The sequence below is a fragment of the Pogona vitticeps genome, chromosome 8 (assembly GCF_051106095.1).
Source record: "Pogona vitticeps strain Pit_001003342236 chromosome 8, PviZW2.1, whole genome shotgun sequence".
Lineage (NCBI taxonomy): Eukaryota > Metazoa > Chordata > Lepidosauria > Squamata > Agamidae > Pogona > Pogona vitticeps.
The window spans coordinates 6,342,064-6,355,567 of NC_135790.1; the positions used below are offsets into that span (position 1 = coordinate 6,342,064).

General features: G+C 42.9%; 1 protein-coding gene across 3 annotated transcripts in view; it reads left to right on the forward strand.

Moving 5' to 3' along the window:
* Positions 1–13,504, forward strand: part of DOCK5 (dedicator of cytokinesis 5) — a 145,811-nt gene that overhangs the window by 65,836 nt on the left and 66,471 nt on the right. For all 3 annotated transcript variants that reach the window (XR_012080855.2, XM_078379731.1, XM_072979031.2), the window contains exons 11-16: positions 2,164–2,236; positions 5,269–5,411; positions 6,954–7,079; positions 8,726–8,850; positions 11,956–12,054; positions 12,647–12,719. Coding sequence is in view for 2 of the 3 variants with exons in the window: in XM_078379731.1 (XP_078235857.1) it covers positions 2,164–2,236; positions 5,269–5,411; positions 6,954–7,079; positions 8,726–8,850; positions 11,956–12,054; positions 12,647–12,719 (639 nt within the window). In the remaining variant the exon portion in view is untranslated. The remainder of the gene's footprint in view (positions 1–2,163; positions 2,237–5,268; positions 5,412–6,953; positions 7,080–8,725; positions 8,851–11,955; positions 12,055–12,646; positions 12,720–13,504) is intronic.

Consider the following 13,504-nt stretch of genomic DNA (forward strand, 5'->3'; position numbering starts at 1 on the left):
ATACCTTGAAGTGGGTAAAAATGGCAGAAGTGAAGTGTGTGCCCTCCAGATGCGTTTGGAATACAACTTCCATCGTTCTTCCCCTTTGGCCAGACAGGCTAGGACTGAGGGAACGAGAGCACCTGGAGAGCTGCCTCTGTCCTTGCCTCCTGTAAAGTGCGGTGTGAGTGTGATGTGACGTTTTGTTATTGCTGTTGAGCAGCGAGATGCCTTTATTTTAAAAGAGGACAGCAAGTCTTTAGCATACTGGTGATCACATTTTGAAGGCTCCCCTTCCAGGCAAATCCCTTGCATGTGTGACTGAGTTTGCTACTCTGGCAATTATTATTGTTGCAAGATCTGCTGGTGTGAGCGGCAAAGCACTGATTCCTAGAAGGGAGAGTTTCATTTGGTTTCATAAGCCACCTAGATCTTTTACGGTCAGGTCATCATGCTGTCCAGCTCAGAATAGTTGGGGACACAACTAGGGGGAAATATGCGATTTGAGTTTGCTTCCTTGTGGCCTCTACAATCTGCTACTTGGGGTCACCGTCTCTGTCTCACACTAGAGTTAGCCCTAAGTATAGATCTTCTCTTCTCACTTCTCTGTTCAGAATTGGAGATGGTCACAAATCAGGAAAATTATGATTTGTTTTGATTTGGGATTCGTCAAGGTTGACGAATCACAAATTACAAATTTATGATTTTTTCTTACATTTTAAACCCTATAAAATAGCCCCCCCCCCAGCACCTAGAGACACCAAATTTGAAAGGAAGCTTCCCCGACTCTCCTCTACAAGACAAGCAAGTTTGGTGAAGTTTGGGCTTCAGACTTCCAAGTTATACACCCATAAGGAGGGCTTCCCAAGGAAGGTTCCCTCTAGCACCTAGAGACACCAAAATCACAGAGAAGCTTCCACTGAATCTCCTCTACAATTCCTGTAGGAAAGTGCACTTTAACAGCTGGCTTGGGGAAACCTAATCTTCACCAAACTTGGAGGGATTGTAGAGGAGAGTCATGGGAAATATCTCTGGTTTCGGAGTCTCTAGGTGGTTGAGATGAACTTTCTCTCGGATGGACTCTTTGTGAGTGTATAATTAGGACATCTGAAATGCAATCTTCAGAAATGTGGAGGGCTTGTAGTGGACAGTAAGCGGGAGCTTTCCTGTGAATTTGGTGTCTCTAGGTACCTGGGGTGGGGCTTCTTTTATAGCCAAATGAATCAATGAATTAAAAAAAATCACTAAAAGTTCATTGATTCATATTCTTTGGAGCATTGATTCACATGAATACAAATCAATGAATTAGCAATTTTTTGAAGGAATGTGGTGATTTGTTTTTTAATTTGTGACCATCTCTGTTCAGAATGATAGGCTTTGCCTGACTGAAGAAACCGGGGCGTTGTAGCTGTTACACTGGGAAATTAGGACAAAGAAGATTTCACTTCAATTCCCTATTTAACCACAAAATACACTTTGACCCAGTCACACACTCTTGAACTAGACTGGATTTTGAGTTGCAAGTTTAAAATGGATTGAAAGAATGATACATGTCAGAACTTCACCATGCCCAAGCCACCAGGTCAGATGTGCTGCACTAGAGCAGTGATCCCCAAACTTGGGCCTCTAGATGTTCTTGGACTTCAACTCCCAGGAATCCTGGCCAGCAGAGGTGGTGGCGAAGGCTTCTGGGAGTTTTAGCCCAAGAACATCTGGAGGCCCAATGTTGGGGACCACTGCGCTACAGGGTGTAGAAGCCTAGAATGGAATGCACGTGTTTCAGGTATTATGGTATATGAGGAACAGGATATTCTTCCATGTTTTTGCTGTGTTGGGAAGGCAATGAAAACGGATCTAGTGAGACCCCAGTGGGCCACCATATATGGAAGGTCCATTGTATTTGGTATGTTGGTCACAATTGTACATTCAACCTCCAAAACTGGCTCTGATCTTACCCTAGATTGGGCATGGTCAACTTGTGTTGGCTCACTTGTTAAGTTGTGACTCCCATCAGCTTTCATCACCATGGCCAACGACTTGCAGTCCCACAGCATCTGGAGGGACACAGGTTGTCCACTCAGCCTCATACGATGTGAAATAAGCTTCCAAACTTTAGAGGAGGCTTTTTTTAGTATAAATGTTATGTTATGATAGTATGTTTCATCAAAACTTTTCTTTTCCTAGTAATGGACATTACGGACATCATCCATGGAAAAGTGGATGATGAAGAGAAGCAACATTTTATACCTTTTCAGCAGTAAGTATTAGCTCTCTCTCTTTTTTCTTGTAAACCAGCAAGTTTAGACTTTTTTGCACTTGGTATGGGATGTGAATTGCTATATTTTGAGAAGCACCCACATTTAATTTATCTTCCTTTTCAAAAACCTTACAAGACAACTTTCAGCTACCAGTTTAGCTTTAATGTACTGTTGGTGTGCTCAACCCCCCCCCCCGAGGTAATTGGTTCCATCATCATACTGCTCTAATAGTTAAGACATTCATCCTGAATTTCAGCCTAAATCTGGCTTCCTATTGATTGAGCCTATTATTCTGACTCCCTACTCACCCGGCCACTCTGACAAGGGTGTGGGAGGACTAATCTCCCTGCTCAGCAGTGGAGTAGCCAAGCAAGCAGGGAGGTAGGACTGTAGCAACTGGGTTACTGCCAGAATTGGGGCTACAGTCCTGTAGTCACAGAGCTCCCCTCTTTTGAATCTGTGTGGCTTGTGTGGTACAGACCTTCAGGTGTGCATCAAAAACTCATCAAACTGCCTTTCTTCCATTGTGTTTCACATCTCTGTATTTGTCTTCAATACCATGTGCTTCTGGATTCCTCATTTTATCTGGTGAGGGTTTTGTCCTAAAAGGCAGTGTATAAATGAATAATGCAGTGATGGGCAGCCTCTGTCTCTCCTAATATTATGGGCTATAGCTGCCATCATTCCTCACCATTGGCTCTGCTGTTTGGACCTGAGGGAAGCTATAGTTCAGTAGCTCCTGGAGAGTTGCAAGGCACCGGCTCTTCAAAGAGGTTTTATTCCTTGATTAAACAGAGCAGCATAAAATGAATAAGCATCCCAAATGGCTGTAAATATTAGTTTAAGTGCTTATTGAGTCTTCTGCTGGAATAGATTTGATGTGTGTCAGCATTCAGAACTAGCCCAGACAGAACACCATAACACTCTTAAGTGCATTTAAGAATTGAGTTTAAAGCTGGCCGTGCATCACAATTAAGCAAGAACCTTTTTATGTGTTAACTTCAGTTAAGCCAGTACCAGCACATACTTTTAATTGTAGAGTAAAGTGGGAGAAGAAAAATTTGTCCTGCAGAAATGAGAGTGTGATTCTATTACTCTTCTGATTTCCTACCAACAGTTAAGAGACCCCTGATAGTTCTGTGAAGAGGAACATGATGGGGGTGGAGAGGGGTTAAGGCTGGCCTTAAAAGAGCAAGTTCTTTGGGCTTATCCCAGTTTCGTTTCTGTATGAACCTGTTCAACGTACCGGGAGGGCTGTGAAACCTTGAAAAGTTGCCTCTTTTACTGCTGGGTTAGGAAACACTCTGAGTTGGGGTGGACTAGCTTTCTACTTGAGGGATCGACAGTGGTACCTCGACTTACAAACTTAATCCTTATTGGAAATAAGTTCATACGTCGAAAAGTTCATAAGTCGAGTCAAACTTTCCCATTGGAATGCGTTGAAAACCATTTAATCCATTCAGGCTGTTTTCCGTTCGTATGTCGAGGCGCTGTTCGTAGGTGGAGGCATTAGTTACCATAGGAACTAATGCAAAGCCGATTAATCCGTACTCTACCATTAGGGGGTGAATTTTTTAAATATTTTTCTTCTTTTGACCTAAAGTGAACTTAGGTCAAAAAAAGGGCAGGAAAGTTTTTTTTTCTTTTTTCGGTTTGTAAGTCGAGGCTCCGTTCGCAAGTCGAAGCAACTTTTTGTGAAGGGAGCCATTCATAACTCGAACAATTCGCAAGTAGGGACATTCGCAAGTTGAGGTACCACTGTATTTTGGGTTGTAGCATGACCCCTGAGAGGTATTTGTAGGAGCCAATAGGGCTGCTAGAAGGTGTTTTGGTGCTGGAAATGAGGGAGGAAATGATGTTCTTCCCCTCAATTCACCTACAAAAGTAGGTGGAAGTGCCCATTGAAGACCAGCCATGGAATAATACCACACTGAAGTTAACAACAGGGCAGTAGCTCAAAAATAGGGCCTCTTGTGCTGTGCCCACAGCCCTGTTCTTTAATAAAAGCTAGTATTCAGAACAGATTGTGGGCCGTGGCCCTCACAGCTTCTGCCACTTGAGGCAGTTACTTCAGTGCTGTCTAATGGTAGGGCTGACCTTGATGGCTAGTGTAAAACAGTGGCTCATGCAAATGGATATCATGTTGAGAACTAGCTGCTGTAGTACTTCTGAGTTTGTGTTTGGCCCAGGAATTTGTAGTCAGTAACACAATCAAGCTTATAAGACTTTTTTACTCAGAAACACACATTTTTTCTCCCCTGCATATTATTTTTTTATGTTCCTACATTCAAAGAAAGTGTTGTTGTTGTTATTTATTGTTAGATATATGTCAGAAAGGGACGTAGTGGCGCTGTGGGTTAAACCACAGAAGCCTCTGTGCTGTAAGGTCTGTAGATCTTCAGCTGTAAGATCGAATCCACGTGATGGAGTGAGCGCCCGTCACTTGTCCCAGCTCCTGCCAACCTAGCGGCTTGAAAGCATGCAAATGCGAGTAGATAAATAGGGACCACCTTGATGGGAATGTAACAGCATTCCGTGTCTAAGTCGCACTGGCCATGTGACCACAGAAGATTGTCTTCGGACAAAACGCTGGCTCTATGGCTTGGAAACGGGGATGAGCACCGCTCCCTAGAGTCGAACACGATTGGACAAAAAATTGTTAAGAGGAACCTTTACCTTTACATGTCAGAAATACTCCACTGTGGGACAGTCAGAGATCTACTGGTGGATCCACATCTCTCTCCTGTCTACTCGTGCTTTAACACAGCTTCCTTCACTTGCTATCTTCTAGATATTGCTCAAATATTCCTCGAGATATTGCTCAAATATTGGAAATGTTACTTTTGTGGTCTTCAGGTACCAGAACCCCCAGTCTGTGTGACCAGTTGTTATGCTGACTGGGGGAGTCTGGGAGGCAACAAGCTCGTGAAGGTTACTCTAAGATGTCCTCCCTCTTGTTGGAATATTGAGATAATTTTGAAGACACTGCCAACCAAGGCTTTCACTTCTGCTTTTTTCTGCTCCTTCTCAGGATTGCCATGGAAACCTACATCAGACAGAGGCAGTTAATCATGGCGCCTTTAATAACTTCTCATGTGATTGGAGAGAATGAGCCCCTCACATCAGTCTTCAACAAAGTCATTGCTGCCAAGGAAGTGAATCACAAAGGGCAAGGTACCCAGAGCAGATGGAAGGATGGTTCTGAAAAGACCAGAAGAAGGAGAGGATGATGGGGGGTTGGAATAGAGTTGGAGACAGAGAGATTCCATTGGCTTGAAAACCAAAGTCATCACTTAGGATGGGCAAAGCCAAGGGCATGTATTGTTCCTCAGAATGCGTTGATTTTCCTCAGGAAATCTTCAATAATTCACTTTTGCTGCTGATACACAAGTATGTAGTTAGCAAGATGGAACTCCATATGAAGCGTATTCCTGGAACTTGGAAAAGTTCTCCTTTTGATGTTCATGCTTGTTGGAGGATTCCAAGAGGAAAGTCTCCAAACTTCCCATGCTACATTTTTAAAAAAGCATTGAAACCTTATTAAAACAGTTTCAGAAATGTGAGGGAAAGAAATATTAGCCTAAAAGGAGGAAAGAGGATGGAATCTTTAAGTGGAAGACCTCTTGGTGAGGATCAGTGAGAAGCGGATCTACCTTCCCTTCTCATCTTTGGAAACAGAGGGACCGGTTCTCAGCTGAAAATGTGACAGAATCAATTCAGCCATTGCTGAGGAGAATGAAAACCTAAATAAAAGTCTCTCTTCTAAATGGTACTGGTCTCTCTACCAGTATAGCTAGATATTTTGTATCTAGCTATTTTTTAAGGTTATTGCTATTGGTTTTAATATTTTTAATTTTTTGTTTTGTTTTGTTTTCTATTTTATGAGTTGTAACCCGCCCAGAGTGTGCTGTGACACTAATGGGAGAGGGATATAAACTGAATGAATGAATGAATGAATGAATGAATGAATGAATGAATGAATGAATGAATGAATGAATGAATGAATGAATGAATGAATGAATGAAACTGCCATTGCAGAAGCTTGCCTTCATCCTCACCATAAATTTGATCTGATGTATGCTGAGCAAGCTTTTTTGCATTGGTACATTGGAGATGGAATGGAAGAAGGAGAATTTTCAGAAGCTCCCAAGGATTTTGCTGCCCTCGAGAAAGGCTATGATGAAGTGGGTGTGGATTCTCTGGAAGCTGAGGCTGAAGGAGGAGAAGGATATTAAAAATAATAATACCGGATGATTAAACATGTAGATATGCTTTCGTATGTTTGCTTTCTTGTTAAATTTCAAACAAAAATGTGAATGTTCTGGCAGGTTTCGGGTAATAATAATTGTTTAAAACCTTTCGTGGGAGGTTTTATGGCTAGATATTTGGGTGAGAGTGGAAGGATGCCGACAGATCGTGCAGATAGCAAGGCACTATGCAGTTAGGCTAAGTCATGTCCTTGCAACAAGGCTTTGGGGCTTACCTAGCCAAGCAAAATCAAAAACTGCAAAAAAAAAAAAAAAACATTCAATGGCACAACTGGAGATTGGGGGAAAACTAATGGTGGACTTGATTGGCACACCTTTTTGATTTTTTTTTCCCTGTCATGCGTTTTGGGTTGCACAATATCATGTCTCTGTCAAACCTGCCCAAATGCCCACCTTCCCCAGTAGCATTCATAACTGCCTGTTGTGTTATCTTTGTTTTCTACCTTAGGCCTTTGGGTTTCTCTGAAGCTTCTGCCTGGGGATTTAGCTCAGGTTCAGAAAGACTTTTCTCATCTCATTGACAGATCGACAGCAGTGGCTCGCAAAATGGGATTCCCAGAGATCATTCTGCCTGGTGGGTATTTCTGTGCTGCTGGGCATGTTTGCAGGGTGGGGTTGGGGGCGTTGCATTTCTAGGAGAAGATAGCCATCCTTGGATAAGAGCATTGGCCCTCTTGTGAATGGGCAGATAATTAAAAGAGCAGGAAACGTAGGACAGGGGATGGGAGACAATCCCATCTCCCCAGAGTAAAACCTTCAAGAACACAATCTTGTAGGCATGCATGAATATTTCTAGAGAGGAAGTACAGGCCACAGTCCTACTGGTCTTTGCACTGTGTGGGTGTAACTTGCTGCAGCTGGTTGGGGCTAATTGAAGACATGCCAGAGTGCCCCTTCTTTTGTTATTTCAATTTAAACATTTTAATACAAAGATACAATATAGGAAACCATAAAATTGTCATAAACCATCAAACCTTACATCATAAGCATATCAAATGGTATTACTAGTTAACATAACACATCTTTCCATAAATCAGCATGAGTTGCTGGTGGGTTGCTAAGAAAATCAGTATAATTATTATAATACTTAATGAAAGAAAGCCATGTTTTATATTTTTAAAAAGTCTATACTGGAATTCTGATAACTCATTTATGAGTGGGCAGTGGGTTTTTCCATCAAAACTAATTTCTATAGTGCTAAGCATTCCTTAAAATTTCTGCAGTTGTCTTTCACTATTGAGCAATTGTTTGTTTAGCTGCTACACCCCAAAAAAGTAATTAACTCTTTATGATGTAATAGTGCATTGGAATCTAAGAATAAATTCACCAATCCCCATGTAGGGGGGCACTCAGTGCCCTTTGGTGAGAAAGATGGGTGCATGATCAGGAAAACGACCAAGACATGTGATGGCATATCCTCAATCAGCCACAGTTCTGTATGAACACCAAGAGGATTCTGGCCCCTGTGTTTAATCCCAGGCTGAGCCTTTGACCGCATGATGCTTTCTCCAAGGGCTGGGCTGGAACTCTCATCCTCTTCAGGGAGCACAATGAATTGGAATCACTTGGGTTGATGGGAGTTGCAGACCAACAGCTGGGAAGACCACCAAGTTGGGGAAAGCTGCTCTAGATGATTGACTATCCCTGGAGGAAATTGGGTTGAGAGGTTCGTATTAGGATTACCCCAAGACTCTTTTGCTGCCGGAGACAGAACAGGAGGCATAATGTAAACAAATATTTGTAGTATTTAAAACCAGAGGAATTATTTTGTCCCAAAATCCCACAATTGCTACAGCCCAACCCCTTCCCAGTCAGATTAAAATAGAATAACCACGCATTATCAATAGAGGAATTGTGCCAGCATAAATCTGTGGGCACATATGTCAACAGCAAATTCCCACTAGTTGAGAAATCAGTGTTTGCATTTGTTGTCATAGACCAAGTCATGTGACTGGCTTGTGACACTGAATGTAAACATTGACTTCTTAAAATTGGTGCAATCTGCTGCTGAAATCCATACTGATGGAATTATGACAGTGGGTGTAAGTAATAGGATTCTGTCCACAGTGTAACTATTTCCTGATATTTTATGACACCCAAAGTCTGTGGTTTGAGGTAGATGCCTCACTCTACCTAATACAGGGGCCAGCTTCATGGTGCAGGTGTCACACCATAAAGCCCATCTTAATTTCCAAAACAAACTTTCTTGCGTTGTCACAGGTGAAGTTCGGAATGATATTTACGTCACTCTGATGCATGGGGAGTTTGACAAAGGTAAAAAGAAGACTCCCAAGAATGTAGAGGTCACAATGTCTGTCCATGATGAAGATGGCAATCTCTTAGAGGTAGGCGCTTTTTAATAACAATAATCAACCTGCTGTTCATTAAAAGGCCTTTTATATGTAGGCAAATGATTTTTTTTTTCTTCAGAAAATGTAGTTTGCTACCTTGAGCTGTTACAAGTCCACTTTAACTAGGAACTGAACAAAATTCATAGAAGGGAAGGTTTGTTAGCTGAATAAAGCCTCCAAGAATAGAGGCAGTGTATCTGAGTACAAGATGTGGGGCACTAGCAAATAGGGAGTCAAGGCCATGCTTGTGAATTTTTTGAAGGCTACTACTTCCTGCCTCCTGTGAAAAGCCACCGGGAGCAAGCCGATTCTTGATCTGATTCAGCTGAATTCAGATGTTCAGATACACATTTCAGTAGCTTAGTTGGCATGGACCACAGCAATGAGCTTTAAATATGGTGACTAAAGTAGCAGACCCCCATTCATGACTCAGCAGGAATTTCCCTTGCAAGTGAATCATGTTGGATTAATGTATGAGCACATGGGCTGTCTTGTTGTGAGTCAGTAGCAGAACATGGAGACAAGTCATAAGGAGAAGAGCCACCTGTAACAAGGTTTTTGGGGGAAGGGGGGGACAAAGTGGATAGTCATATACTGAGGGAAGTTTTAACACTGAAGTTTTATTACAAAATATATTAACCAATAAAAAAGCTGTCACATTTAGTACCCTAAGAAAGGATTGCAAAGAATGGAGAGTACAGGCGTATTGGTTTACTCATCTTTCAGCAGACATGTATAGTCATAATAATAATCATCCTAAGAGCTGGTAGTGGCCCTACGGATCATAGTGTTTGGGAACCCAACTCCAACCCTCTCCAAATGGCACCAGGGCTCACTGGCTTCCTGTGTCTGTCCAACACGACACCTAATATACTTGCTTACGAGCTGAGACAGGGGACCCACAATGCCTAGCTCACTCCCACACACATGCATGGAGAAATATGTTCCCAATTCCCATGACATCACAAGGTGATGGGGAAGATAATCCTGTGACAGCCCCTGACAAACAAGACAACACTTCAAAACCATTTCAGAAAATTACTTTTATTGGTTTTGGAAAAGAGGCTAAATGGATATCCTCAGTGGAGATGACAGCCTGGTTCAGCTCCAGCAGGACGCCTGCCTTCTGGTCCCTCGCATCCCCCTGGGGAAGAGGAAGTTCGGCAAGAAAAAGAGAGAGACAGAGAAAACAAAAACTAAGGAGCGAGTTCTTCTGCTGCCATCAACCAGCTTCAACCCAAGCAACTTCATCCCAAAGTTCTGCCTGCCAACATCCACTGGCTTCCACCAGGAATATCCACCTGTTCATTTCTTCCACTCCGCAGGCAGATTCCACCAGCTTCTGTCTGCCAACGTGAGATACTGGGAGCTGGACAAGATGGGCCCTTGGCCTGATCCAGCAGGGCTCTTCTTATACATTCGTATGTTCTTGAAGAGCTGAAATTCCCAAAGCTTCCCAATACAATATTAATAATATAAGTGTATTCAGTGTTAACATCTCTGGAATAAAACATTAAGAATGTTGTACTTCCTGTCATTGCAAAATGTGATACACGTGATTGTGGAATTCATAGAATCAAAGTATCTTAAAATGAGTTGGAAGGAGCGTACAAAGCAATGGGGCCCAACCCTCTACTCAATGCTGTAATCCAAGTCAAAGCAGATCTGACACAAGGTTGACCAATTTTCTCTTCAGTGCCTCCATCATGGGTGCACTCACCACCTGCCACGATAACTGGTTCCAATGTCATACTGCTCTAAAAGTCAAGAAGATTTTCCTCTATATTTTGCCTAAATCCGGCTTCCTGTAATTTGGGCCCATTTTCATGTGTCCTGCAGTCTGGGATGAGTGAGAACAGATCCTGCCCCTCCTCAGCACAACTGCCTTTCAAGTATTTGAAAAGTGTTATCGTATCTGCCCTCAGTTCCCGTTTCTCAAGGCTAAACATTTTCAGCTCTTTCAGCATTTCCTCATAGGGTTTGGTTTCCAGTCCCCTGATCATCCTCAGGTGAGTAGAAACCATCATCCTGGACATAGCTAGAACAGAACTCTTCCAAATGTTGAAAGAGAGAAAACACCTTGTGGCCTAGTGGGAGACGAATGAGCAGAGTGAAAATCTGAATTAACCCCCACGATAGACCTGCAAGAGGAAAATAAAGAAACACAGAGTTTCCCAAACGTGGGTCATCAGATGCTCTTGAACTACAACTCCCAGAAATCCTGGCCAGCAAAGCTGGTGGAGAAGGCCACTATGGGAGTTTTAGTCCGAAAACATCTGGGGACCTATGGATGCCAGGGTTTCAACCCAAGATCTTCTAAGTGGAAAGTAAATGGCTCCTTCCCTTGGGATGTTTTATACCCATTGTTGCCTCTTCCCCCCATCCTAGACCTAGCTGGGCTACAAGAAGGTGTAGAATCATAGTATCATTGAGTCGGAAGGGGTCTGTAAGGACACTGAGCCCAACTCCCTGCTTAAGGCAGAAGTCCAAAGCAAAGCAGATCTGACAGATAGTAGTCCATTTTCTCTTGAATCTCTCCACCATTGGAGTGCTCACCACCTCCTGAGGTCATTGGTTCCATAGTCGTATTGTTCAACAGTTTAGGCATTTGGCTTTCAGTAGGTTCAGCCCATTATCACATGTCCTGCACTCTGGAATGATCTAGAGCAGATCCCGAGTCTCCTCTGTATGACTGCCTTTCAAGTTTCTGAAAAATGCTATCCTATCTACCCTCAGTCTTATTTTCTCAAGGTTAAACATGCTCAGTTCCCTGTCCAGAGCTTGGAAAAATGGCAATGTTGGCTGGAAAACCTTAAGATTTATAGTCCAAAAAAAGTAACTTTTCTAGCTTCCACCTCTGTCTCAACAGAAGGTATCTGGCATTCAGTGCTGCATTGAGCATCTGTCATTTTTCCACATTTTTCTTAGGGCCTTCACAATATTTCTGAAGCATTTCATGCAATGGTGCAATTAATTCGGAGGGGTTTTTTTTTCATACCGAGTGCAAACTATTGCTTCTATCCTATATATATATATTTGCATTAATCATCTTCTGTGACTCGTTCTTTTGTTTTTGTTTCCATGTTTTCTTTCCCAAAGAAAGCTATCCATCCAGGTGCTGGTTACGAAGGTATCTCAGAGTACAAATCGGTTGTCTACTATCAAGTCAAGCAGCCCTGCTGGTACGAAACCGTCAAGGTGAGGCTACACTGCTGGCAGGCATGCTTGCTAGCTGTGTCCTTTATAATAACTGTGTACCATCAAGTTAGTTCTGACTTATGGTAGCCCTTTTCAGGGTTTTCTAGGTAGAGGACTCAGAAGTAGAGCTGGATGTATTCGTATACGAATACGAATATCCCCCCACAGGTGCAGATAACGGAACAGAGCAATAGGAACGGACTGCAGAGCTCACGGCAGTAGCGAAATCATGACCGGTCAGTCTGGCCCCAGGGGACCGGACCTTCATTATCTCCACCTCTGGGGGGATATTCGTATTCATATACAAATTCGTATTCATATACGAATAACCCCATCTCTACTCAGTAGCGATTCACCATTCCCTTCTTGGGGTGGGGGTGTTGCCCTGAGACTGTGCAGCTTGTAGATGAAAACACGGCATGTGGGAAGCAGGCAAGCGTACAATAAAGAAAAGGAAAGAAACAGAAAGAAATGGTCATTGACGAGTCTACTCTAGGTCTATTCACCTCGTAGACCTGAACTTCCTTAAGGCGTATTTAGTAATTCACTGTCCTTTCCACAGAGTTCTTACTTATCCTATTATTCCATACAGGTATCCATAGAAATAAAAGAAGTCAGCCGTTATCACTTAAGATTTACTTTTCGCCACCGATCATCACAAGAATGTAAGTGCTGGGAATGATGGGCAAATTTGAGTGTGAGCGTAGATCTGGAACCTAGCGTGTATGGTAGGGGAATGCTTGGGATACACATGTTGCTATAGAAAAATTTCTTAGGTAATTTGTTAACATCTCTGGGGTGGTGCATATGGACTAAAATAATGCTAAAAAAAGAAATATATTCAGCAGGATCTAATTTCTCCCATTTGAACAGCAAGCTTTTGGAATTTTGAATTTGTTATTATTTTTCCTTTACGGAATCCTTGGCTCTATATGGGGAAAAGGTAGCTTAGAAATGACATGAGCCCTCTTCAGGGATTCTTAACATGCAAGAAGAAAGTGTGCAAACCCCATACCTGAAGTTGTTCCCCTGGGGGGAAAGAAAGAGGGAGATTCCCTATCCATGGAGGTTCTCTACAGCAGGGGTCCCCAACCTTTTCAACCCTGCGGATTGCCTGGAGAAGGTAGTGCACCCCCTTGAGCTTGCATACATGCATGGGCACGCAGACTCATGTGCAAATGGCGGCATGGTGTTCGTGCAAGCGCCTGGCGCTCATGCACAAAAGGGTGGAGCTCATGCATGTACGTGCATGCACAAAGGGGCTGTGTGGGGGGAAGTGCGAGGGGGGAGGTTTGTCTCCACAGCCGAGTCCGCGGACTGGGGGTTGGGGACCTCTGCTCTATGGAAGAAGAACCCTGATTTTTATATATTCTGGTGCTGCTGGAAAATGTCAGTGAGTGGAAGAATTTAGAAGCCCTGTTCAGGCATTACCTTCACAAATAGTCCCACA